Raw genomic sequence first — 20834 nt, forward strand, 5'->3', positions numbered from 1 at the left:
AAGAATAATAGCTGAGCTTCATACCGACTGGTAAATGTGATGTAATCCACTTAATGTTGTTATAATCTTGTGTATTTTGGTTTTTCTTTTTTTTTGTTGTTGGTTTGTGTGTTTTGTTTTACATTTAGGAAACAAACCTGTTTTCTACTTATGTTATCTTTGTATGAAAAGCTGAAAATCAGAATAAAAAAAAAAAAAAAAAGTTAAGAGTTTTAAAGTTTTAAAAATTGGCATTCTGGTAACTTGTTGGATTATTTTGGCATTTACTGAGATTTTTTTAGGTTAGTTTGGAGTTTAGCTAATATTTCAGCTACATGCTAGCTGTTTTGGCTAATTTAGGCTTTTTTTTAAGAGTTTTTTTTTTAGGCTATTTTGAAGTTTAGCTATTTTATCAGTTACAAGCTAGCTGTTTTGGCTAACCTAAGTTTTATTTTTTAGGCTAATTTGGCATTTAGCTAATATTTTAGATGGCTACCCACTTTAGTGTTTTCAGCTATCAATTTCAGCATCTTCAGCGGCCAAATTCAGCTCACAGCATTCACACTAGCATTATCACAGGTAATGCTACATATCTAGGTCATAATTATGTTAAAAAGTTACAGTTTCAAAGTTTTAAAAATGTAGTTTTTGAGTGTTCAATAAATGTTTATCCTGTTTAGCCCGTGACCTAAGGTGTGATTTGGATTTTGGCTCCTTGTGCGATTGAGTTTGACACCTCTGATTTAAACTATTTTTTAAAATCGGATTTTTGTAAATCTCAGCTTCCGGTGTCACTACCAGATGTCACCTGCTGGTGGCGCCACACACAAACATGAAAGATCCCATCAGTTCTGACCTGATCTCTGCATCATTATAACAGCTAAAGCTAGCTTCTGACAGACAGACTTTTCTCTGGACTTCCTGTTGGCCCATCAGACGTTCACCTGGTGCAGCAGGCTCGCCACCGACGATCTGCTGGAGTGCGAGGACAGCAGCGCCCGCAGCTTCTGCTGCTTCACAGAGGAGGCCGCCAGCTGGTCCAGCCTACAGGTGACAGACAGACCTGCACAGGTGAGTCTCATCAGCTCATGGTTACAAACATCTTTTACAGTTAACTTCAGCACAGCGCCTCCTTCAGACCGTCATGCTTCAGACTGATGGAGAACTCTTCTACATCAGAGTCAAATCTGATTACACTCGTAAAGCTGCAGATTAGGATGCAGGAGCCCCCACCTGATGGACCATCCAGGGTCTGTGTTATTGGTGGTCTCTGGGGGGGCGTGTGCGGAGGATCCGGGGTCTGAACGGATGATCCGGATCACCTTGGTCAGACTCACAGATGGAGGGGGGCACTCGGTGTCTCTGGCTTTGACAGGAGTCACAGCAGCGTCCCCCCCCCTGCAGGTCACCGTGCACAGCTGATCCAGCTCGGGCATGCTCAGAGCTTGGAGCTGCCGCAGCCTGCCGGGGGGGGGTCTGCCGTGTCTGCGCCGCAGAATGGCTGTGGGTCCACTCGGAGAGCCGCTGTTAGTCATATGTGCGTGGTTAGGGAGGGGGGAGCAGGCCTGGGGCGCGAGCACACCCCCCTCCTGAGCAACTGGACCCCCGCCGGCAGAGCCCTTGTGATGAAGCGAGGGGAAGGTCAGGGCGAAGCTCCGGCTCACCGCTCTGTCCAGACTCGCCAGGCTTTCGAACGACTTGATTCTGTGGCGGACAGAGAAGGGGCTGCAGTCTGAGAGGACGGTGGGGGGGGGGCCGCGGCGCTCCCAGCTCCTCGAGGACTTCAAGCCCCCTCCCGTCACCACAGCAGCCCTCTTTGCTGCCCTGTGCTCTGCTGCAGAATAAATGTCTCCCACCTTACCTTCGGCTGCAGAGGAGCCTGGACAGCTCAGCCTGGAGGTTCTGGTGTCTTCAGGCGCCCCAGTTCTGGTTCTGGTTCCTGACAAATGTTCAGTGTTCTGGGAGGCAGAGGGTGGAGGTGCTGCAGATGAAGAGACATTTTCCTTATCAAGCGGGGCGGGTCCGGAGGAGGCCCCTGAAGGCCCCGGGTCGGTACCGGGAGCAGCACTGACGGGTTCCTGACAGGAGTTCAGGAAACTGGACTCCAGCGTCACCGGCGGAAACCAGCGCCGCGCCGGAGCTCGGGAGTTCGGAGTGGCTGCAGCATCATTTCTGTATCCTGCATGCACGTCAGCGTGCACGTCAGCGTGCACATCAGCGTGGCCCCCATTGTGCACGTCCGTGTGCATGTCAGCGTGGCCCCCATTGTGCACGTCAGCGTGCACGTCAGCGTGGCCCCCATTGTGCACGTCCGTGTGCACGTCAGCGTGGCCCCCATTGTGCACGTCAGCGTGCACGTCAGCGTGGCCCCCATTGTGCACCTCATTACGTGCATCAACATGACAGTCTTCGTGCACAGCAGCGTCTGCAGAAACCCCCGGACTGATGGTGCCAGTCTGGACTGGCTGACGGGACTCTGGACTCTCCTCGGTTCTGGTTCCGTTCCCAGGACTCTCCCGGTCTGGGCCGGTCGTGCTGGAGGCGGGGTGGGGTAGGGCTGCAGGGAGGGCGGGGGGAAGTGAAGACTGGTGAAGACCACAGGAAATGAACTCCTCTTGCTCCTGACAGGCAGAATCCTGAAGGCCGTCGGCGCTCAACCCCTCATCTTCTGCAGGTGGGACCGGTTCAGATCCAGCCCCAGAACTCTGTGGATTCAGAACCAGATCTGCAGGCTCAGACTGAGCTACAGTCGACGGACCCGGACAGCAGGACACAGGGTGGGGGGGGCGTGGCTGTAGAGCTGACTCCACTTGGATGTCTCCTGGTGCCGGGGTTTGACGGTCACAGTTTGATGGTTGGTTGTCATGGAGATTCTCTGGCTTTGAGCCATTTACTTCATGGGTCGACTTCAGCACAGGCTCCTGCGGGTTTGGTCCGTCCATGCTGCCCGGGTCGGTCCTCAGAGATAACCGGTCTTGTGGGTTCTTTGAGTCCATCCTGGGAACGGGCGGTTCCTCTACAGCTGCAAGAGGAGAAGAAGAGCTTTAATGAAGAGGTGGAGGAGGCTGACGAGGGAGCGTGCAGAAGGACACTGACGGTTCCACTGAGCGGTCCAGACTGGAACGGTTTAGAACTGTCCGGGTCATTCAAGTGAGCGTTGGACCATCAAGACGCATGCAGGGTGAAGACCGATGGCGTAGCTGTGCGTCCGGTCCCTAACCACCACGATTAAGAGGGAATACTGAACGCAAAGAGTTTAATATTCTTTGCAAGAAGACTGCAGGAGGCAAAGAAAAACAGAGGATAAAACTTTCGCTTTGGATCTTGAGTGGAAAAGCGCTGGTCAGATGACTGCTGTTGTCGTAAAAACCTTTCCGCCAATTAATGGATTTCATCATGTGACGACAGTAGCTCCGCCCTCACTGTTTTCTATGGATCTACCATCAACGGGGTACCAAAAATGGTACAAAGTCCGGCCTAATGGGTCAATTTTGTAATGTAAACGCTCAAAATACTGTAATGGTCTGGACTGCTCAGAGGAAATGAGGCATTAAGCTGCACACAACCCCTGAGACCAAGAAAAACGGCCAGTCAGTGCTTTAAAATCCCAGTCCAATCATCTTGTGAAGTTCTCCCAGTAGTTTTTTTCTTAATGATTCTGCTGTTTTTAGCCAAAATCAAAAAATCTGCAGAGCAGCAGGAGCTCATTAAAGATCTACCTCTGAGTTGTGACTGTTGGCACAGAGCAACCCCGGCCCCTTTTCCTGTCACCCGGATCGTGTCACGGTTCGGATCATTTTTCGGATCAGTAAAAAGTAAAAAAAACAAACAAAAAAAAACAGGAAAAAACAAGAAGATAAAAGCCTAAAACTACTTTTTTGAAAAGCTTTAAAACATATACTTGAGAAAACATATATAAAGTACTTTAAAGCATAAATATACACTCACACATACTTGAACATAAACAAACATGTAGTTTCTGGAGACCAAATCTACAAACACTGAGAGAAAGAATGATTAATATGCAGTTTTCTGTCCAAATTAAATCTTAAATAAAAAAGTTCAAATTAGACTTTCATTATTTTTTGTATTAATTGTAGTATTGAAACTAACTGTGGGTACATTTCAGTATTTCAAATATTAGTTATCTGTAGTACATGTGCAGGTGAGGTACTGCCACGCCCGCTTTTCCTGGTGATTTTTGATCCTTTCGGCTTGCCGTACTGCCGTCTCCTGATGACATGTTCCTGTTGTAGAAGCAGCGGCTGTTCCTCACTGGGAGATCTGAACTCAGACGTGTACCGATACTTATCGGTTACACCCCTTATCCATTACTGAGAGCTCTCCGTTTACACTCTCTCCCACTAGCTTACAGCCCCTCACACCACCAATCTAACATCAACGGTGCAACAAAAAATGGTGAACAATAGATAAACTAGGAATGCAACAATAGTCAGTATAAAACCGGACCGTTCGGTACTCGTTACACGGTTCGGTACGCCATTTCTCAAGATACGCATTTATTCAGTACCACTGTGTTCATGTCTTCATCGCAGAGCCGGTCTGCTCTTACTCTACCCCTGCCTACCAGAAACCACTTTCTCCTTCCCCCAGGAGGCGGAGCCCAAATGCTAAAAACAATAGCATTTTAGCTAAATGCCTAAACACCTGAGACAGTCATAGCACGTTGTGGCCAGCGACGTGCTTGTGCACCGGCTGCGTCGGCGTGCATTTGGGCGGCCACTTTCAGTGGGGAGTCTCTGCAAACGCGTGGAGAGCAGAATTTCGTTTTTTCTTTGCGCGTTTTCGTGGATTTTTCATCAGGGGTGGCCGCTTGATTGTACACCGATGCAGCCGGTGTGTGAGCTGCTTCCGGCTCGTGTTTGAAGACGCGCCACCAACACTAAAACCTGCGGCGTGGAGAGTTATTAGAGTTCGCTGTCGAATATGAGGATCAGGAAGAACAAGAAGTACAATATCTGCAAGATTTGCCTCATCTCTATATCGTACAATGTGGAGAACACGTCCAACATGCCCGCCCCTCTCTGACGTCATCACCCCGTCACCGTGTTAAAGTAGGTAACACAATGAAAACATCCCAGATATATTTCAAAAGACTTACAGTGTTACTTCAGATAAACTCAAGAAAATATCTGACACCATCAGAGTGTTTATTGTCTTTTTTTCAGTGGTTGTCATTTAATGGAAACAGTTGACCCACAATATAGTGAACCAGCACGTCCATACCTCACAGAAAAATCTAGATATACCTGCACTTTATGAACAATGTGTAAATTGAAGACGACTTGGTAAAAACACACAACTTTCCACGTACAGCTGGACTTCCCGAGCAACAGAACTATCTCTCTGTCAATGTTCATTAAATGACGGCCCTCATGCTGGAAAACGAAGAGTGCAGGACTGCAGAATGTCAAGACTTAAGAGCACAGCTTAGATTGTTGGAGTTTATTATATTAATGTTTACAAGTTTTGAGGACTGAGGCACTTTTACATTTGATTAAATTGTATACAAAATGTAATGTTTACAAGAGTTCTATTTTAGTGTGATTCTGAAATAAGTGCCAAAAGCTGTGCACTTGAAAACATTCCGATTTCTTTGTTATGGTGTTTCGGTTTCCAAAAGAATTCATAAACTGTGGAATAATAGGATTTCAGTTTTTTTTGTTTAATACGTATTGAACTGTGAGCTAAGTCAGAAAACCATCGTTGCATCCCTAAAACAAACATGTTCAACATTTTTTTGTCTGCTCTTTATTCACAATGATCTAAATAAAGAAAGACTAAAAATTTAAATTTGAATCCTAATGTTCTTCTTATAAGTCCTCGGTCATCAGAAAACGCTACAAGAAAATGTTAAAGACACCAAAACACCATTTTCATCGGAGTGGGTCTTTAACTGAAGGTTCCTTAACAAAACATCTGGAGTTTAGGGAAATATTCTACAATCTAAGCATAATGTGAGTTTCTAGGGAACTAAAAGCACTCAGAAAGGAACCAATCACAGCCTAGATCCAGGTCTGCTGAAGGACCTTTGTTTGTGTCAGGCTGAAAGGGTCAAGGTCACCTTAGGATGCCCTGAACAGGTCAGGGTCAAAGTTCAGAACCTCAGGAGGATCAGGCTAAACTCTGGAGGTCTTCAGTCTGAGCGACGGGGAGAAGGCTACGACTACGGGAGAACTCAACCAGACTGAGGAATAATCACCATGGAGAGGAAGCCAGGCGCCTGCAGGTTACTGTGGGGGGGCGAGCAGGGGAGGGCTGAGCCTCCGTCTGAGCCCAGCATGAAGGGAGCAAACAGGAGGGGGGGTTTAAATGCTGATGTCACCATGAGGCATGAAAACAAACACAGCGTGACAACACAACAACACAAACTCAAAGTTATGTAAAACTGTTCAGTCTGAAACATCTTCAATCGAGGGGGGGCGGGGTCTCACCTGCGGCTCTCCTGACCTCCAGCTCCAGAGTCAGAGGAAGCGTGTGCATGAGCTCGCACACCTCCTGGTAGCTGCAGGACTGGAGCCAGGTGTCCCCGATCCGGAGGACCTGATCTCCTGCACGGAGCTTCCCCGCAGACTCCTGGGAAACACAAGGGTGGAGTCAGCATGTGGGAGTGGACAATGAGGTTAATCACTAGAGATGGCCCGCAGTCTTCTCACTATTGTCCAAGATGGTGTAAAAACAATACGTGTTATCATGCAGCTTGATCGGATAACCATCGGTATAACCCACCTGTCTTGATCGGAAAGAAATTTGGATCCGAAAGAGTCTGATCGGGCCAGAGTATTCCGAACGGCGTGTTTACATGACGCATTTTTGTTCTGATCAGGCGTTTATTAGTAGCTAGTAAGACATGCCTTAGGACAGAGGTGTCAAACTCAATCGCACAAAAGGCCAGAATCCAAAACACACGCGGGCCGAACAGGAGAAACATTTATTGAACACTCTAAAACTACATTTTTAAAACTTACTTTTTAACATAATTATGAGCTACATATATGGCATTACTATAAGGCTAGTGTGAATGCTGTAAGCTGAATTTAACCGCTGAAGATGCTGAAATTGATAGTTAAAAACACTGAAGCTGATAGTTGAAATCACTGAAGCTAATAGCAAAAAATGCTGAAGCTAATAGCTAGCTAAAACATTAGCTAAATGCCAAATTAGCCTAAAAAACTCAAACTCAGGTTAGTCAAAACAGCTAGCATGGAGCTGAAATATTAGCTATACTCCAAAATAGCCTAAAAGGAATATCAGATTCCAAGATACCAAAATACCATTTTTTAAACCGTAACTTTTTAACTTAATTATGAAAAAAACGAAACAAAAAAATCAACTTAAACACTAAATAACTTTCAATATTTAACTCTCCATAAAAGTATATTTAGTTACAATTATACAAGTTAGAAATTAGCACAAGATAACGTCTGGTCATTATTAATAAAATAAAATGTTCTGGAGGGCCGGATCCGGCCCCCGGGCCTTGACTTTGACACATGTCCAATATGACATCCAACTTTGCGTACGTAACAACCTAACATGCCACCTCTAGTGGTTAATCATGGGTGTGCCCCCCTCCCAAAGTGGATAAAAGCCTTAAAGCGCACCGATGCCGCGGCACTGCCAGGCTTTATTCCTGCCACAGTGACGGTCAGGGGGGAGGACGTGATCTCCAGGTCCAGACCAAAGGACTCCTCCTGGCTCCTCCTCAGAGTCACGCACTCAGATGGTAGCTCCTCCTGGGGGCTCTCGGCTCTCCCTGCTGCAGCCCCCAGTGTGGAGCTGGGGAGTACCTGGAGCGCTCCAGAACCAAACTGATCACATGCAGACATGGACGGCGCTGAAGAGTCCGGCCCTGCTCCCTTCTCCTCATCCTCACTGAGCTCATCGTCCAAGCACAGAACCCGCAGCTGGCGCAGCAGCGGGCTCCTGGTGGAGGCGGGGCTGGAGGACGCCAGCGTTTGGATCAGAGGCTCCCGCTGCTGGTTAGGACGGGGAGAGGGGTCCTCTGCTGCTGACAGGGAGCGGCTGAATGCTGCGTGCAAACACACACACCGTCACCAGCAGGGCGTGGACACTGTCCTGCAGCCGAGTCTGAGTGTTACCGTGAGGGGAGTCCTCATCGACACGGGGGGAGCCGCTCCGCCGGTGCAGCACCTCCTCACTGTTGGAGCTCCTCAGGGTGAACTCAGAGGGGAAGGAGGAGTCCTGGGACAGAAACTGGGACAGCTCTGCCTCCGAACTGAGCGAGCCCTACCAACAACAGACAAAAAGTTTAAAAATAAATCGAAGGCGCTGAGACGTGGATCCATATGCAGAGGTTTTAATGGCGTGAATAACAAACAAGGCCAAGGCAGAGCTGAGTCATGAACCAGGCAGAAGTCAAACACATGGAGCGAGGCGGGCAGACGAGGAACAGGCAAAGATCAGAACACAGAGAATAAGGCAAGAACTAACGCTCAGCCTGTAGGGGCACAACAAGACTTCACACCCAGCTCTGCTTGGTGCCAGACTAAATGCTGTTTGAGATGACTGTCTGACATGGGACAGCTGGTGAAACTTGGGAGCAGAGAGCAAAGGCTGATGGGAGATACAGTGAGGAAGGTGTCAAAACTCAGGCAATGGCTCCCACTGGTGGTCAGCGGTGGAGGAGGATGGTTGAACGGTGACAGTTTGGTTCTTAAATCTTGACTCTAAGATTATCTTTGTGTGCCAGACAGACAGCTGAACAAGTACGCACCCTGCTGGCGGGCTCCAGGAACCTCTTCATGGTCCAGCTGAGAAGCGGGGATGTTTCTCCTTGCTGGTCCCTTCCAGCAGGGTGGGGGCTTGTCCGGGATGCACCTGGAGATAACAAGGCAGTTCACTTTTCGTAGAATCAAACACTGCTCCTAACTTTGATGACTGAGGTATAAGCACTCTACAAAAAAAAAAATCGGACCTGGGGAGTGAGAGGACAGTCGGCCACGATTAAGTTTATCCTTGGATGTGGATCTGGAGATAGTCTGATCCATTTCTTGTTCTGATATCTAAAAGAAACGACACACTCATGAATAACATGCTTAAGGAAAGACAAGAGACCTAGCTTTAATCAGATAAATGCCACAATTAGTCGACTAATCGACTATTAAAATAGTCGACGACTAATTTAATAGTAAATTAGTCGTTACTTTATATTACATGGTGTCAGAGTGTAGTAAAGTTGAGGGTTATAATGGCCTTCTGTAAGCTTTTTTGACTATTCTCATTTATTAAGGTTTTTTAGGCTATTTTAGAGTTTAGCTAATATTTTAACTACACGGAAGTTATTTTGGCTAATTCAGGATTTTTTTCTGATTTTTATGCTAATTTAGAATTTAGCTAATATTTCAGCTACATGCTAGCTATTTTGGCTCATTTAGTATTTTTCCAGTTCTTTAGGCTAATTTGGAGTTAAGCTAATATTTTAGCTACATGCTATCTATTTTGGCTAATTTTTTTAGGCTATTTTGGAGTTTAGCTAATATTTCAGCTACATGCTAGCTATTTTGGCTAATTTATTTTTAGCCTATTTTGGAGTTTAGCTAATATTTCAGTTCTATGCTAGCTGTTTTGGCTAACTCGAGCTTTTTTCAGTTGTTTAGGCTAATTTGTCATTTAACTAATATTTTAACTGGCTTTCAACTTAATGGATTCTAGCTATCAGTTTCAGCATCTTCAGCTATCAGCACTAGTATCTTCAGCGGTCAAATTCAGCTTACAGCATTCACACTAGAATTATCACAGGTAATGCTAAATATGTATATGCTATATTTATTAATTTATGCCTTTGGGATATGAATAAAGTTCAATTCATATCTAGTTTTTAGTTAGTTTAAAGCTAATGATGGTTAAGTTGTGTACTATACATCCAGTTTGCGCATGACTCGATTAGTCGACTAATTCGAAAAAAATATTTGTTGATTAGTCAACTATTAAAATAATCGTTTGTGACAGCACTATTATCAGACGTGTGAAAGTTCCTTCGTTCCCAACAGGGGGGGGGGGGGGGGCTCCCCTCACCTTGGGGTCAGGGTGTCTGCTGATGATGAGACTGACGGGTCCCGGGCCGCACTCGCTGAGGATGGCGTAGGCCTCACTGAGGGCGGCGTGGCGGAGGCTGACTGAGTCCACCTCCAGGATCTGATCACCACGACTGTACAGAGGGGGGGGAGGGGGGAGGGGGAGTCAGATCAAAGATCACCTCTGACCTGAGCCCAGCTCATACAGTTCTTTACCTGAGCCTGCCGTCCATCCGAGCCACTGAGCCCAGAGCCAGGCTGTGGATATAGATCCCGGGGGGAGCGTTCTCGGGGCTCAGACAGCAGACCCCGACCCCCAGACCGACCCCAGGCTCTGAAACAGCACATCCTTCTGTCAGCATCGCCTGTTTCCCTCCGGTGAGGATTAGGCCGTCCCGAGCCAGCTCACCTTTATCCAGGGTCACCTCCATGATGATGCAGTCCTTTGGACCCAGGTTGGGACCAGGAACCTGACCCAGAGCACGGCTCCTGTGGGCGTCTGAGTCTACTGGGCTTGAGGGAGGGGGCACTCCCGCACCAGCATTTGAGTTGGGGGAGCCAGAGCGGCTCGGGAGGGTGGGGGTGGGGCACGGCGTGAGGCTGGGGCTGCGCAAGCGAGTGCGGATGGTGAGGGTCACCACCCCTTTCTTGAGTTGCTGTCGGAAAAAGAAAGGAAAAGCGATGAATGGACGCTGAATCTGTGTGTCCGGTTGTCCTCTTTAAGGTGTGACTGAGGGAGGGGGCCACCTTGAAGGCGTGGATGGCCTGCTGGTGGGTCAGGCCCTGCAGAGACTCTCCGTTCACCTCCAGGATCTCATCTCCTGCATAGACAAACACAAAACCAGTGGTAGATTTCTACGTTGACGAGCACTGTGCAGACCAGCCCCCCCGCTGAGACACACACCCAACACCTGGTCAAGGTGAGAAAGTGCAGACGTTTAACCTCTAACTTGACTTAATGTGTGTAGAGTACAAACTATTTCTTTTAGCAAGTTTATTATCTTCTGACAAGATAAATATTCACTAATTTGGTCTTTGAGTTTCGAATAAGTCATTTGAACTATTAATTTAATAAATATAATCTGCTTGATTTCATTTTCTGCAGTAAAGGACAGTGAGCATTACAAAAACTGAATCTTTGGGGAGTAAAAATATCATCGTTTCAAGAAAAAAGGCCTCATTTTCTATTTGTGCAAGAACAAAATTAGCACTTAGAAAGTTTTCAATAGTAAACATTGATTTTCTTGGCAAGACAACTTTCTCCATTAGCAGAATTTTTGCTTATTTAAAGTCCCCCCCCCCTCCACTGAAAATCCTGTTTTTTGAGTTTTTAACATGTTTACGTGGCATTTTTCTTGTCAAAGACAGAACATTTAATAAGAAATCATTTCATTTTTGCATTTCCGAGTATTTCTCCTTTTAAATTGCTGTCAATTTAAAAGGAGAGGTGGGGGGTGGGGGGGTTACTCACCCTCCTGCAGCCGTCCATCCGCTGCTGCTGCTCCGTTGGAGAAGATGGTTTTGACAAATATGCCCATTTGTCCTCGAGCGGAGTCCTGCCCCCCCACAATGCTGAATCCCAGACCCTGTAGACGCCGCAGTCAGCATCAATTCATCAACCGTCAATCAAAGCATCAGACTTCATCTCAACTCAGCAGTTGTGTTCAGCTGACACAATGAACAAGATGAAAACATGTTCAGTCGGTAAATTAACTTTTTATTTCTGAAAATTCAAAAAAGGCTAAAAAAGTTTTTTTTAAGTGAGATTCAACAAAGTAAATACACAGATCAATTCTTCCTTGTGTTTACATGCTCCCTCCTTTAGTGGTGTAGCTAGTTTAAAGTTTGTTTCAGTGCAGTTTTCAGTCGATGACACTGAATTTATTTTTCTACGATGGTTTGAACTTTGAGAGTTTAAATTAGAAAAAAAAGAACGAAAATGTTCATGTCTGTCTGAGAAAAGACAGAATTCTATTTTAAAGAATTGAGTTCAATGGAACGTATCCCTGCGATAAATGAGGGAACGATATTTCTTCAGTGTTAGATTAAAATGCCACCAACATGATTTATTTTTTGTTTTTGATGTTCTCTTTAACTTAAAGTAGTTTATGAATTCTGATCTTTTGGGAAGTGACTCAGTTTTTCAGGTCTGACTTCTATCAATTAAAAAAATGATCATCAATTCAGCTCTGGAGTTGATGTTTTTTAACCTCACAAAAAATATAATGTTCAGAAATGATTTAATTTAATTTCTACAAACAAACAATGAAAAAATAGGTCATATTTTTGAACGTCAAACAAAAAAATAAAATTAATCCTGAACTGTACGGATGCCACGATTAGTCGACTAATCGACTATTAAAATAGTCAACGACTAATTTAATAGTCGATTAGTCGCTACTTTATATTATATGGAGTTAAAATGTAGTAAAGTTGAAAGATATAATGGCATTCTGCTAGCTTCTTGGACTATATTGGCATTAATTTCGTTTTTTTTGGCCATTTTGGCTAATATTTCAGCTACATGCTAGCTGTTTTTGCTAATTTTGGCTTTTTTTTCCTTTGTTTTTTTTTTGTTTTTTTTTTAGACTTGAAATTAGGCTAATATTTACCAGCTAGCTGTTTTTGCTCATTTAGGCTTTTTTCATTTTTTTTAGGGTATTTTGAAGTTTAGCTATTTTTTAAGCCGCATGCTAGCTGTTTTGGCTAACCTACGCTTTTTTGTGTGTTTTTTAGTCTAATTTGGCTTTTAACTAATATTTTAGCTGGTTATAAACTTTAGTGTTTTTAGCTGTTAACTTCAGCGATTTCAGCTATCAACTTCAGTATCTTCAGTGGCCAAATTCAGCTTAAATACTATACTATAAATCTAGTTTTTTAGTTAGTTTAAAGCTAATGATGGTTAAAATGTGTGCTTTAAATTCAGTTTGCACATGACCTGATTAGTCGACTAATCAGAAAAAATAATCATGATTAGTCCACTATTAAAATAATTGTTTGTGGCAGACCTACTGAGCTGACAGTTTTTATGTAGGTCATGTAACAAATAACTGAACTTATAACAGATTTGATATCATGAAAAAGAGATTGTATAACAGAAATAACAGGCTTTTGTCTATGATCTGCAGGTCATTCCGGATGCTGGATAACAGCCACAGCTGCTCTGGATCCTCCAGAGAGAAGGACGGAGACACAAACCGTCAAACCTGCCTGTCCGAGCTTTGTTAGTGCACGTGAGTCAGGAGAGCGCCCACCTTTCCTCGGCCTTTCATCAGCACGATGGTGGAAATAATGGACGGCTGAGCCAGTCGCCATGGAGACTCCACTTGAACGGTGCTCAGGGAGCGAGCTGCTTTCTTAATGAGCGGATAATCCTGAGAGGAGAGGAAGAAGAAAGACCAGAACTTTCTGATTCAGATTTACACCTTCATTCAGGCGGCCCAGCTTTCTTTGTTCTGAAGAGACTCTTCTGCTGGAGGGAGGAGGATAAAGGAGAGCTGAGGGGCTGAAGGTTCATCTGCCAAGTCCTCAAGTGAGCATCTGCACGACTGTCAGTGGGTCAGCACTGGAGAAACACGCCGTCTGATCTGAGTTCAGACTCTAGATCATCAGGAAGGACTAAAGAGTCCATCTTTCATGTTCTGCTCCAGATCTAAGACCTTTGGGAGGGCTTGGATGCATTTAGGCAGAAGGTCTTCAAGCTGCTTCTCTGGCAGCAGATGATCTCTGGACCTTTCAGGACATGAGAACTCTATTCAAGGAGGATTTTGAATCAGAGGATCTTCAGAGCCTCCGCATAATAAGATGAGCTCAGATTTACCAGAACACCTTCATCTTGTGAACTGTAGTTGGAGAAGATGACCTCTATTAATGTGAGGTTGCTCCTGCCTCCAGGCCTTCGTCTGGACTCCTCTGTTGTCCAGAGAACATCTAAAGAGCAGGGTTGGGCACCAATTGGTTTTTATTCGGTTCTGATGCCAAAGCGGATCTTTTGTTTCGGTTTCGGTTCTTAATCGATGCCAATTTCGGTACTTCAGTAATAAAAAATAATCCCAACATCTTCCCAAATCAACACATTTTCATTTCAAGTCGTCACATACTGACGCATGGTTAAGACCTCCGCGTCAAAAATGGACGTTTTGGGTGTCGTGTTTTTTTTAATTTTACATTCTGGCTGTTCCCATGAAATCAGAGCTCTGCAACTTCTGAGCCGCAAACCGCTGACCCGCCGCTCTATTGCCACGTGGCGATATTAGCTGCTCGCCCCTGTCAAACATGTGATTCTCAGATAGACACTGCAGCTGCGTGAGTGTCTGTGAATGTCACACTACTAAACACAGATAATGTTTGTTTATTTATTGAGAGCAGTTCTGCAAAAATCTACAAAAAAAGAAGAAAAAGAATGAAATCCTTCAATGATTTTCTCGTCATCAGAGCTTCTATCTCACTCAGGGGTGTGTCTGGATGACAGCCGCTTCCACTGTGTTTCTGTGTCTCTGTGACTGAGTTGGAAGGATGTCCCGCATTAACCCAAGAAAGAGAAAAATAGGGGACCTTATTTATTATTGTCTCGATGAAAATAAGTAAAATATCTCAGTTCAGGAGACACGAGCAGGCTGCCCCCACTCTCCACAGCGGCTGTCTGTCTGCCGGCGTGTTGAGTGAACTCCGCTGAAGTCCGGGAGGCTGACTGTAGCCAGAGAACCGCTGTGCTGCGACAGGACCAAAACGCTCCTGTTGGATTAGTATTTTATCTGCTGATCGGGTCACTGAAAATGCCACATGTCCAAAGCTGAGTTCCTGATTGGCTGTTGCGACACAGCGACCGGTCAAACTTCTATGATCTGCTGTGGAATGCAGGGAGACATTCGCATGCTCGCCCCGTCAGCGGTCTTATATGAGCCCCGCCCACTAAAGGCAGAATGTACTGAACAGAGTAGAAGTGATTGACATGTCCTAAGAGAAATAGACCTTCAATTAAACTTAGCACCGAAATGCAGTACCGCTTTCAGCAGTTTCTTCTGGTTTTAGTAGAACCTCGCAAATCATAACAGTTCCTAGAATTGTGGTGCACAACCCTACTAAAGAGTTCACTCGAGTCTGAGTCGCTCTTCTCTGGCTGAGGAAACAGCAAAAGGATTGATCAAGAGTTTTATTTGAGTCAAATGTCACCTCCTTGGGTGTTCCGTGGGAAAAAGACCCCTCCCCCTCTTGGTGATGTCACGGGCGCAGCAGGGAGTGACCAAAAATAAGGAGGATTCAACGCTGGTACAGAAAATCTCTGTGATTGATCCAGATTTACAGGTTTGTTCCAGATTCAGATGCGGAAAACAAAGACGTTCATGGATCTATTCGTTTCTGAGTGAATGATCAGAAGCTTGATTTTCTTTATAAATGTCCTCCATCATCAGAAGAACAGGAAAAGCAGCATTTCCTCAGCCTTCCTGGTGTTACGTGGCGAGACGTTCACTGACCTGCCTGACTCCAGCGGCGTCCAGCTGCTGAGGTAATGAGTGTTTACGGCGGCCGGCCAGGGGCTTCACCGCCACTCCCACACCCCCACCATCCATGAACAGCTCGTCATCCTCCCCCACCGACTCCAGGCGGGTGCTGCCCCCTGAGCCACAAACACAAGCTACTGTTTATTCATTATTCAAACAGAACCTAAACGAGCATTATGAAACGGAACTGAAAGGAAACTGCAGACACATTTTAAAGTGAGATTATTGAGGAGCATTCATAAAGTTTGAACTTAAACAACATTATGTAAAATCCTTTTCCAGAAGTAGAAATCCTTCCTGTGCTGCTGCAGCATCGTTTACGGTCTAAAGTTTGTAACATTCATCAGCTCCTCCTCAGGGATCAGGAGTCTGGACTGCAGCACCTCCGTGCTCATGTCGGTGCAGCAGGAGAACACAGAACGGAGGTGCGCCGCAGTCTCTGGATGCTTCTGACTCGGATCAACACCAACCTTGGGGATGACTGCACAGCTTCATGGGTGGGGGGCTACATTTCCATTTTTTTAAGTCCTCCTCTTCGCTGGGTTTGTCAAGTTTCTCCAAACTCTCAGCCTGAAATGACATGCAGAGTTTTTTGATCCTGGTTACTCTCCCGTCCAGAATTGACAGATTTTTTTTAATGTTTTTATAAAATGCTTAACTCTTTAACTACCTCAAAAAATAAAAATAAAAAAAGAAACACCAAAAAAGGTATTTTTTCCGCTGCTTATTTCCTTGATATGGAACACCTAAAGGGACATCAAAGTAAAAAATAAACAAATAAATAAAAGAATAAAACTTTTTTTTTTCCAAAAATACTTAGAGGGCTCTGTAAAAAAAATGAAATAAAAAAAAGTTCTAGTTACAAACCAGAACTTTTTTTTCTAAAAATTAAAGTTAAAAAAATATATTTTTGGTTATTAACTGATGCACATCAGACAGTAACTTTTTTTTTTCTAAAAATCAAATTTAAAAAATGTTCTGGTTACTAATTGACTCACACCAGTTATTATCTGGTCCACATTCATTACTAACCAGAATTCTTTTTTATTATTATTTACGTTAAAATAAAAAAAATAAATAAAAAAACTTCAATTCTTTCTTCAAATTCTCTATACCTTGGGGAGTAATACACACGATCAATATTTTTGAAAACATGTTTTCTAAATGTTTCCCCCCATTCAGTTGAGCTGGCAGTTAAAGGGTTAAGACAACAAAAAGATGGAAAAAACCCTGGAACAACTTGAACTCCTCCGACTGAACCATCATCCTCATCAACGTGTCAAAGTGAAGGTTGAACCTGTGTACCGTGTTCTGGTTCTCCAGCGCGGTGCTGCTGTAGGAGGCGTGGGAGAAACTCTCTGCAGAGGCTGAAGACAAGCAGGAGGAGGACCTGCAGGTGCTGGAGATGTCTGGAAGGCTGCTGGATGGAAAGTGTTTGAAATCGACGTCTGACTCGTCCTGCAGGAACAAGGATGTTCAGGTGAACCGGCGTGAGATGGAGGAGTGTGATGAGAGAAGCAGGTGGAAAAACCACATTCCCTGCACCAGAGATCTCGTCACATCCTGTGGTTTGCTTTAAAAGGTGTCTTAAATATACGCTTCTTTGGCGTAAGGACAAAAATTCTCCTAATATGCACTAACTCATGTTAGAGCTTGATCTGATATGCAGCATTATAGCAAACACTAAGTAATGGAGCAGAATAACTTCACTGTATCAATCAGACCCTCCAGGACAGCAGATATTTATGATTTTTGCAACCTCAAAAGTGCTAATTATTCACTAGACTTCATATTCTCATATTCCAACTCATTTTATTGTAATATGTGCACAAGGAAAAAACTGCACCATCACTAGAGCTGAAACGATTAGTCGACTAAGCAACAATTAAAATAGTGGGCGACTAATTTAATAGTTGATTAGTTATTAATTTATATGGGGTCAGAGTGTAGTAAAGTTAAAAGTTAAAATGTCATTCTGCTAGCTTTATGGAATATTTTGGCATTTATTGGGGTTTTTCAGGCTAATTTGGAGTTTAGATAATATTTCAGCTACATGCTAGCTGTTTTGGCTAATTTCTGATTTCTTTTTTTTGTTTGTTTTTAGGCTATTTTGACGTTTATCTAATATATTAGCTAGCTATCAACTTCAGCGTTTTCAGCTATCAGCACTAGCATCTTCAGTGGCCAAATTCACCTTACAGCATTCACACTAGTATTATCACAGTTAATGCTAGAGTGAATATATCTAATTTTTAGTTATTTTAAAGCTAATGATGGTTAAGATGTGTGCTTTACATCCATTTTGTGCATGAGCTGATTAGTCGACTGATCGGAAATATTAAAATCATCGTTTCACCATGCACAATGTAATTGTGCTTTAATTTAACATAAATACATCTGTGAAACCCCAAATGAACTGTTCATCCTCCCTGCTCACAATAATTAATTATTATAATTTGTGTATTGATTTAATCATACTTTAGAGAAAAATGACATTCTGCAGGATCAACTTTATAAACAAAACATTACAAGTAGATCAAGCCTCAGACTTCTATGATCTCCACAGAATCTTCCTCTTTATCCATTTCAACAGCATTACTGGTGAGTCACTGCAAGAGGAAGTAGCTGATCAGGTTTCTTCTGTCAGGAATGATCTGCTGTGTTTGGAGAAGGTTCTCTCAGGTGTCTGTTGTAGAGGCAGTTCTATATGGAATTATTCTTCCTTTGTATCATCAATCTGAAGTGAAATGGTTCAAGATTTTTCCTCTTTTCAAGAGTCACTCATTTTCTTTACTTTTTTGAGTGATGTTGTTTCTTTTTGTACCTGCTGCTCTCTTTTGTCTTTCTCTCATATTCCGTTCATGTCGTGCTCCTGCGCTCAGTGCAAATGTGTATATAATGACTAGGGCTGAGTATCGGTTGTGATTTCCAGAAATGATTCGATTCGATTCACAAGAGCCTGAATCGATTCTTCAATTCAATTCAATTTTGAGTTTATACATTTATACACATTTTTTTAGCAATACATTAATAATCTACTATCATTTGAATATATTTATATTAATCTGATCCAGTTCACATACTGTAAATGTATCAGTGAAATAATGAGATTGTTAATATCATCCAGTGTTACATGGATTCTCTAAAGGAGAAGTTCTAACTAAAATGTTCAGATCATTAACATTGGAAACATTGTTCTGCTTCTCCTGGAGGACATTAGGTGGCGTTTGCGCTATAGAAGTACACCTTATTCAAGAAGAAGACAACAGTAAAAGGAAAAAAACAAACCGCTGTGTAAATGTTTCCCATTAGGAAGAGCAGATTTTGGGTGAACCCTGATCTGAAAACTGAACACCATCAATGTTTCCCGTTTCCATTTATTTTAGCCTCTCTTGACCAATCCAGTTCATGGATGCTGGTTTAGGTTAACAGCTGATTAGGCTGCTATCCGATACTTGATGGTGAAACGACTGGTTTGAGATTTGTGTGTACTCACACTGCTGGACACCACCAGCTGGACTAAGCCTGAGGTGGAGCGGAGCACTGCGACGGCCTCCTGATGAGTGAGGCCCACCAGAGACTGACCGTTGACCATCAGCAGCTCATCGCCAGCATGAAGACGGCCGTCTCTGAAACACGGTTAAGCAAAAACAGTTCTCCATGTCCCAAACACACAGAATCCCTCTGAAGGTCCAGCTCGGCGCCTAAATCAAGATGATGAGTGGATGTTGACTGGATGATTACACCTCCCTCTACTACTGTCGTCTTTGGATCCTGGTTCTATTCAAGACCTATTCTGAGCTCTCCACCACGCCTCACAGTTGGGTTCACTTTCATCGTCTTTGTTTCAATGTTCGTTTTTTTTAAGCTTAGTTCTCCTTCTAACTAAGCTCTGGTGGACATAAACACACTGAGACCTGCAGAGATGAAGCTCAGGTCCCCTGGTCTTCATCAGCCGCAGTGGGGCTCTCACTGCTGGAAGTCCATTTCTCTGCATGGTGGACCAGGGACGTGCACAGGATTTTTGAGGGCAGGGGATCATAGTTGGAGAAGTTGTGTTTGTTTGTTTTAATGCTTTAAATGATATAGAAATTCATGAAAACTGAAATATATGTGCATATATTAGGACATAACTCCTCAGCTATACGACCCGTGTTGGTGAAGGTGATACAAATGTAATTTTTAATGTTAACAATTTACTGTCATATACTTACAAATATACAAAGCATTAAAACACTGAATACTCTTTATTTTGTAATTGTGATGCAGCAGAATCAACATGAATCAAGTTTAATACAAATTGTGATATGTTAAACACAGATCCAACAACTTTCATCCCCAGAATTCTAAAATTATTCATATTATTGTCATTATCACATTGTTGCTGTGAGGATTTGTTTTTTTTAAGTGGAGTTTTGGTCATATTCTGCGTCCTGTCAGTCACTCCAGGTTCATGTTGATCATCTACAGCTGCTTTCATTTCTATTAATCGTCTTCAGTGTATAAAAGTGTTTGGTTTTCAGTTCTACATTGTCAGGTTATCTGTGTTTCCTCTCTCTATTTCTCCATGAGTTTTTTTTCCTATTTTAGTTTATTTTTAAATATTTAAGTTTCTGCCATCAAGCTCAGTTTCCTGAATTTGGGTTTAAGCACATTTTCCTGGTTTTGACAGACGAACCTAAAGTGACTCTAGTTCTATATTCTCTTTTTCATCCCGTCCTCTAAACACATGATTTTGTTATGATTTCAAAGATTTTAATAAAAAAATAAGAAACTGAATGAAAAAGAATTAAAAGAAGGCAATTTTAATCCAAAAATATGACATTAAACAGATTCATTTAGTTTCAGATCTGTAGTAAGGAAGCTATAACTCGCCATATATATAGTTCTTTTACTTTGACAATCCTCCCGGTGTTTTATTTTGTACTTACTACCCAACTTCCTGTCCATGATCTGTGTTCTGACTTGACTCCTGGACTAATTTAAAGTGTTTTTCTGAAATATGACCTCATTTAAGCTGGTTGAATCAGCGAACGGTGACTAGTTAGACCAGAACTCACAGGTTAAGCTGCTTCTCTGTCACATCTCTTCAGAGGAGCAGCAGAAGCTTCTCTCTCTCTCTTTCTCTGAGTCCGAGTGGAGTCGAAGTACATAGAACACGAGGGATTTTATAGTGACGTTTTTCTTTCTTAAATCACTAACAAGAGTCAATTAATATTAATACAAATAAAAACTTCATAAAATAATTAAAAATAAAATAAAAAAGGGAGCTTTTTAATACGAGGCAAAAAGTGCA

At 43.4% G+C, this 20834-nt stretch overlaps 1 protein-coding gene and 1 long non-coding RNA gene across 2 annotated transcripts in view; one reads left to right on the forward strand and one right to left on the reverse strand.

Annotated features, from left to right (window-relative positions):
- The window catches only part of pdzd2 (PDZ domain containing 2), a 43683-nt gene that overhangs the window by 3706 nt on the left and 19143 nt on the right, over positions 1–20834 (reverse strand). Inside the window, exons 6-22 of the mRNA XM_024260282.2 lie at positions 19035–19167; positions 16844–16996; positions 16009–16108; positions 15512–15654; positions 13292–13411; positions 11509–11623; positions 10785–10858; positions 10447–10693; positions 10254–10371; positions 10039–10171; positions 8939–9026; positions 8738–8841; positions 8103–8250; positions 7605–8032; positions 6435–6576; positions 1213–3001; positions 924–1023 (exon numbers count right to left, since the gene is read on the reverse strand). Coding sequence (XP_024116050.1) covers positions 924–1023; positions 1213–3001; positions 6435–6576; positions 7605–8032; positions 8103–8250; positions 8738–8841; positions 8939–9026; positions 10039–10171; positions 10254–10371; positions 10447–10693; positions 10785–10858; positions 11509–11623; positions 13292–13411; positions 15512–15654; positions 16009–16108; positions 16844–16996; positions 19035–19167 — 4135 coding nt within the window. The remainder of the gene's footprint in view (positions 1–923; positions 1024–1212; positions 3002–6434; positions 6577–7604; positions 8033–8102; positions 8251–8737; positions 8842–8938; positions 9027–10038; positions 10172–10253; positions 10372–10446; positions 10694–10784; positions 10859–11508; positions 11624–13291; positions 13412–15511; positions 15655–16008; positions 16109–16843; positions 16997–19034; positions 19168–20834) is intronic.
- On the forward strand, positions 913–13297 carry LOC118599147. Its single transcript, XR_004948440.1, has 3 exons — positions 913–1050; positions 10762–10957; positions 13166–13297. It is a non-coding gene; the product is annotated as an uncharacterized LOC118599147 (long non-coding RNA).

The sequence above is a fragment of the Oryzias melastigma genome, linkage group LG9 (genome assembly GCF_002922805.2).
Source record: "Oryzias melastigma strain HK-1 linkage group LG9, ASM292280v2, whole genome shotgun sequence".
Taxonomy (NCBI): domain Eukaryota; kingdom Metazoa; phylum Chordata; class Actinopteri; order Beloniformes; family Adrianichthyidae; genus Oryzias; species Oryzias melastigma.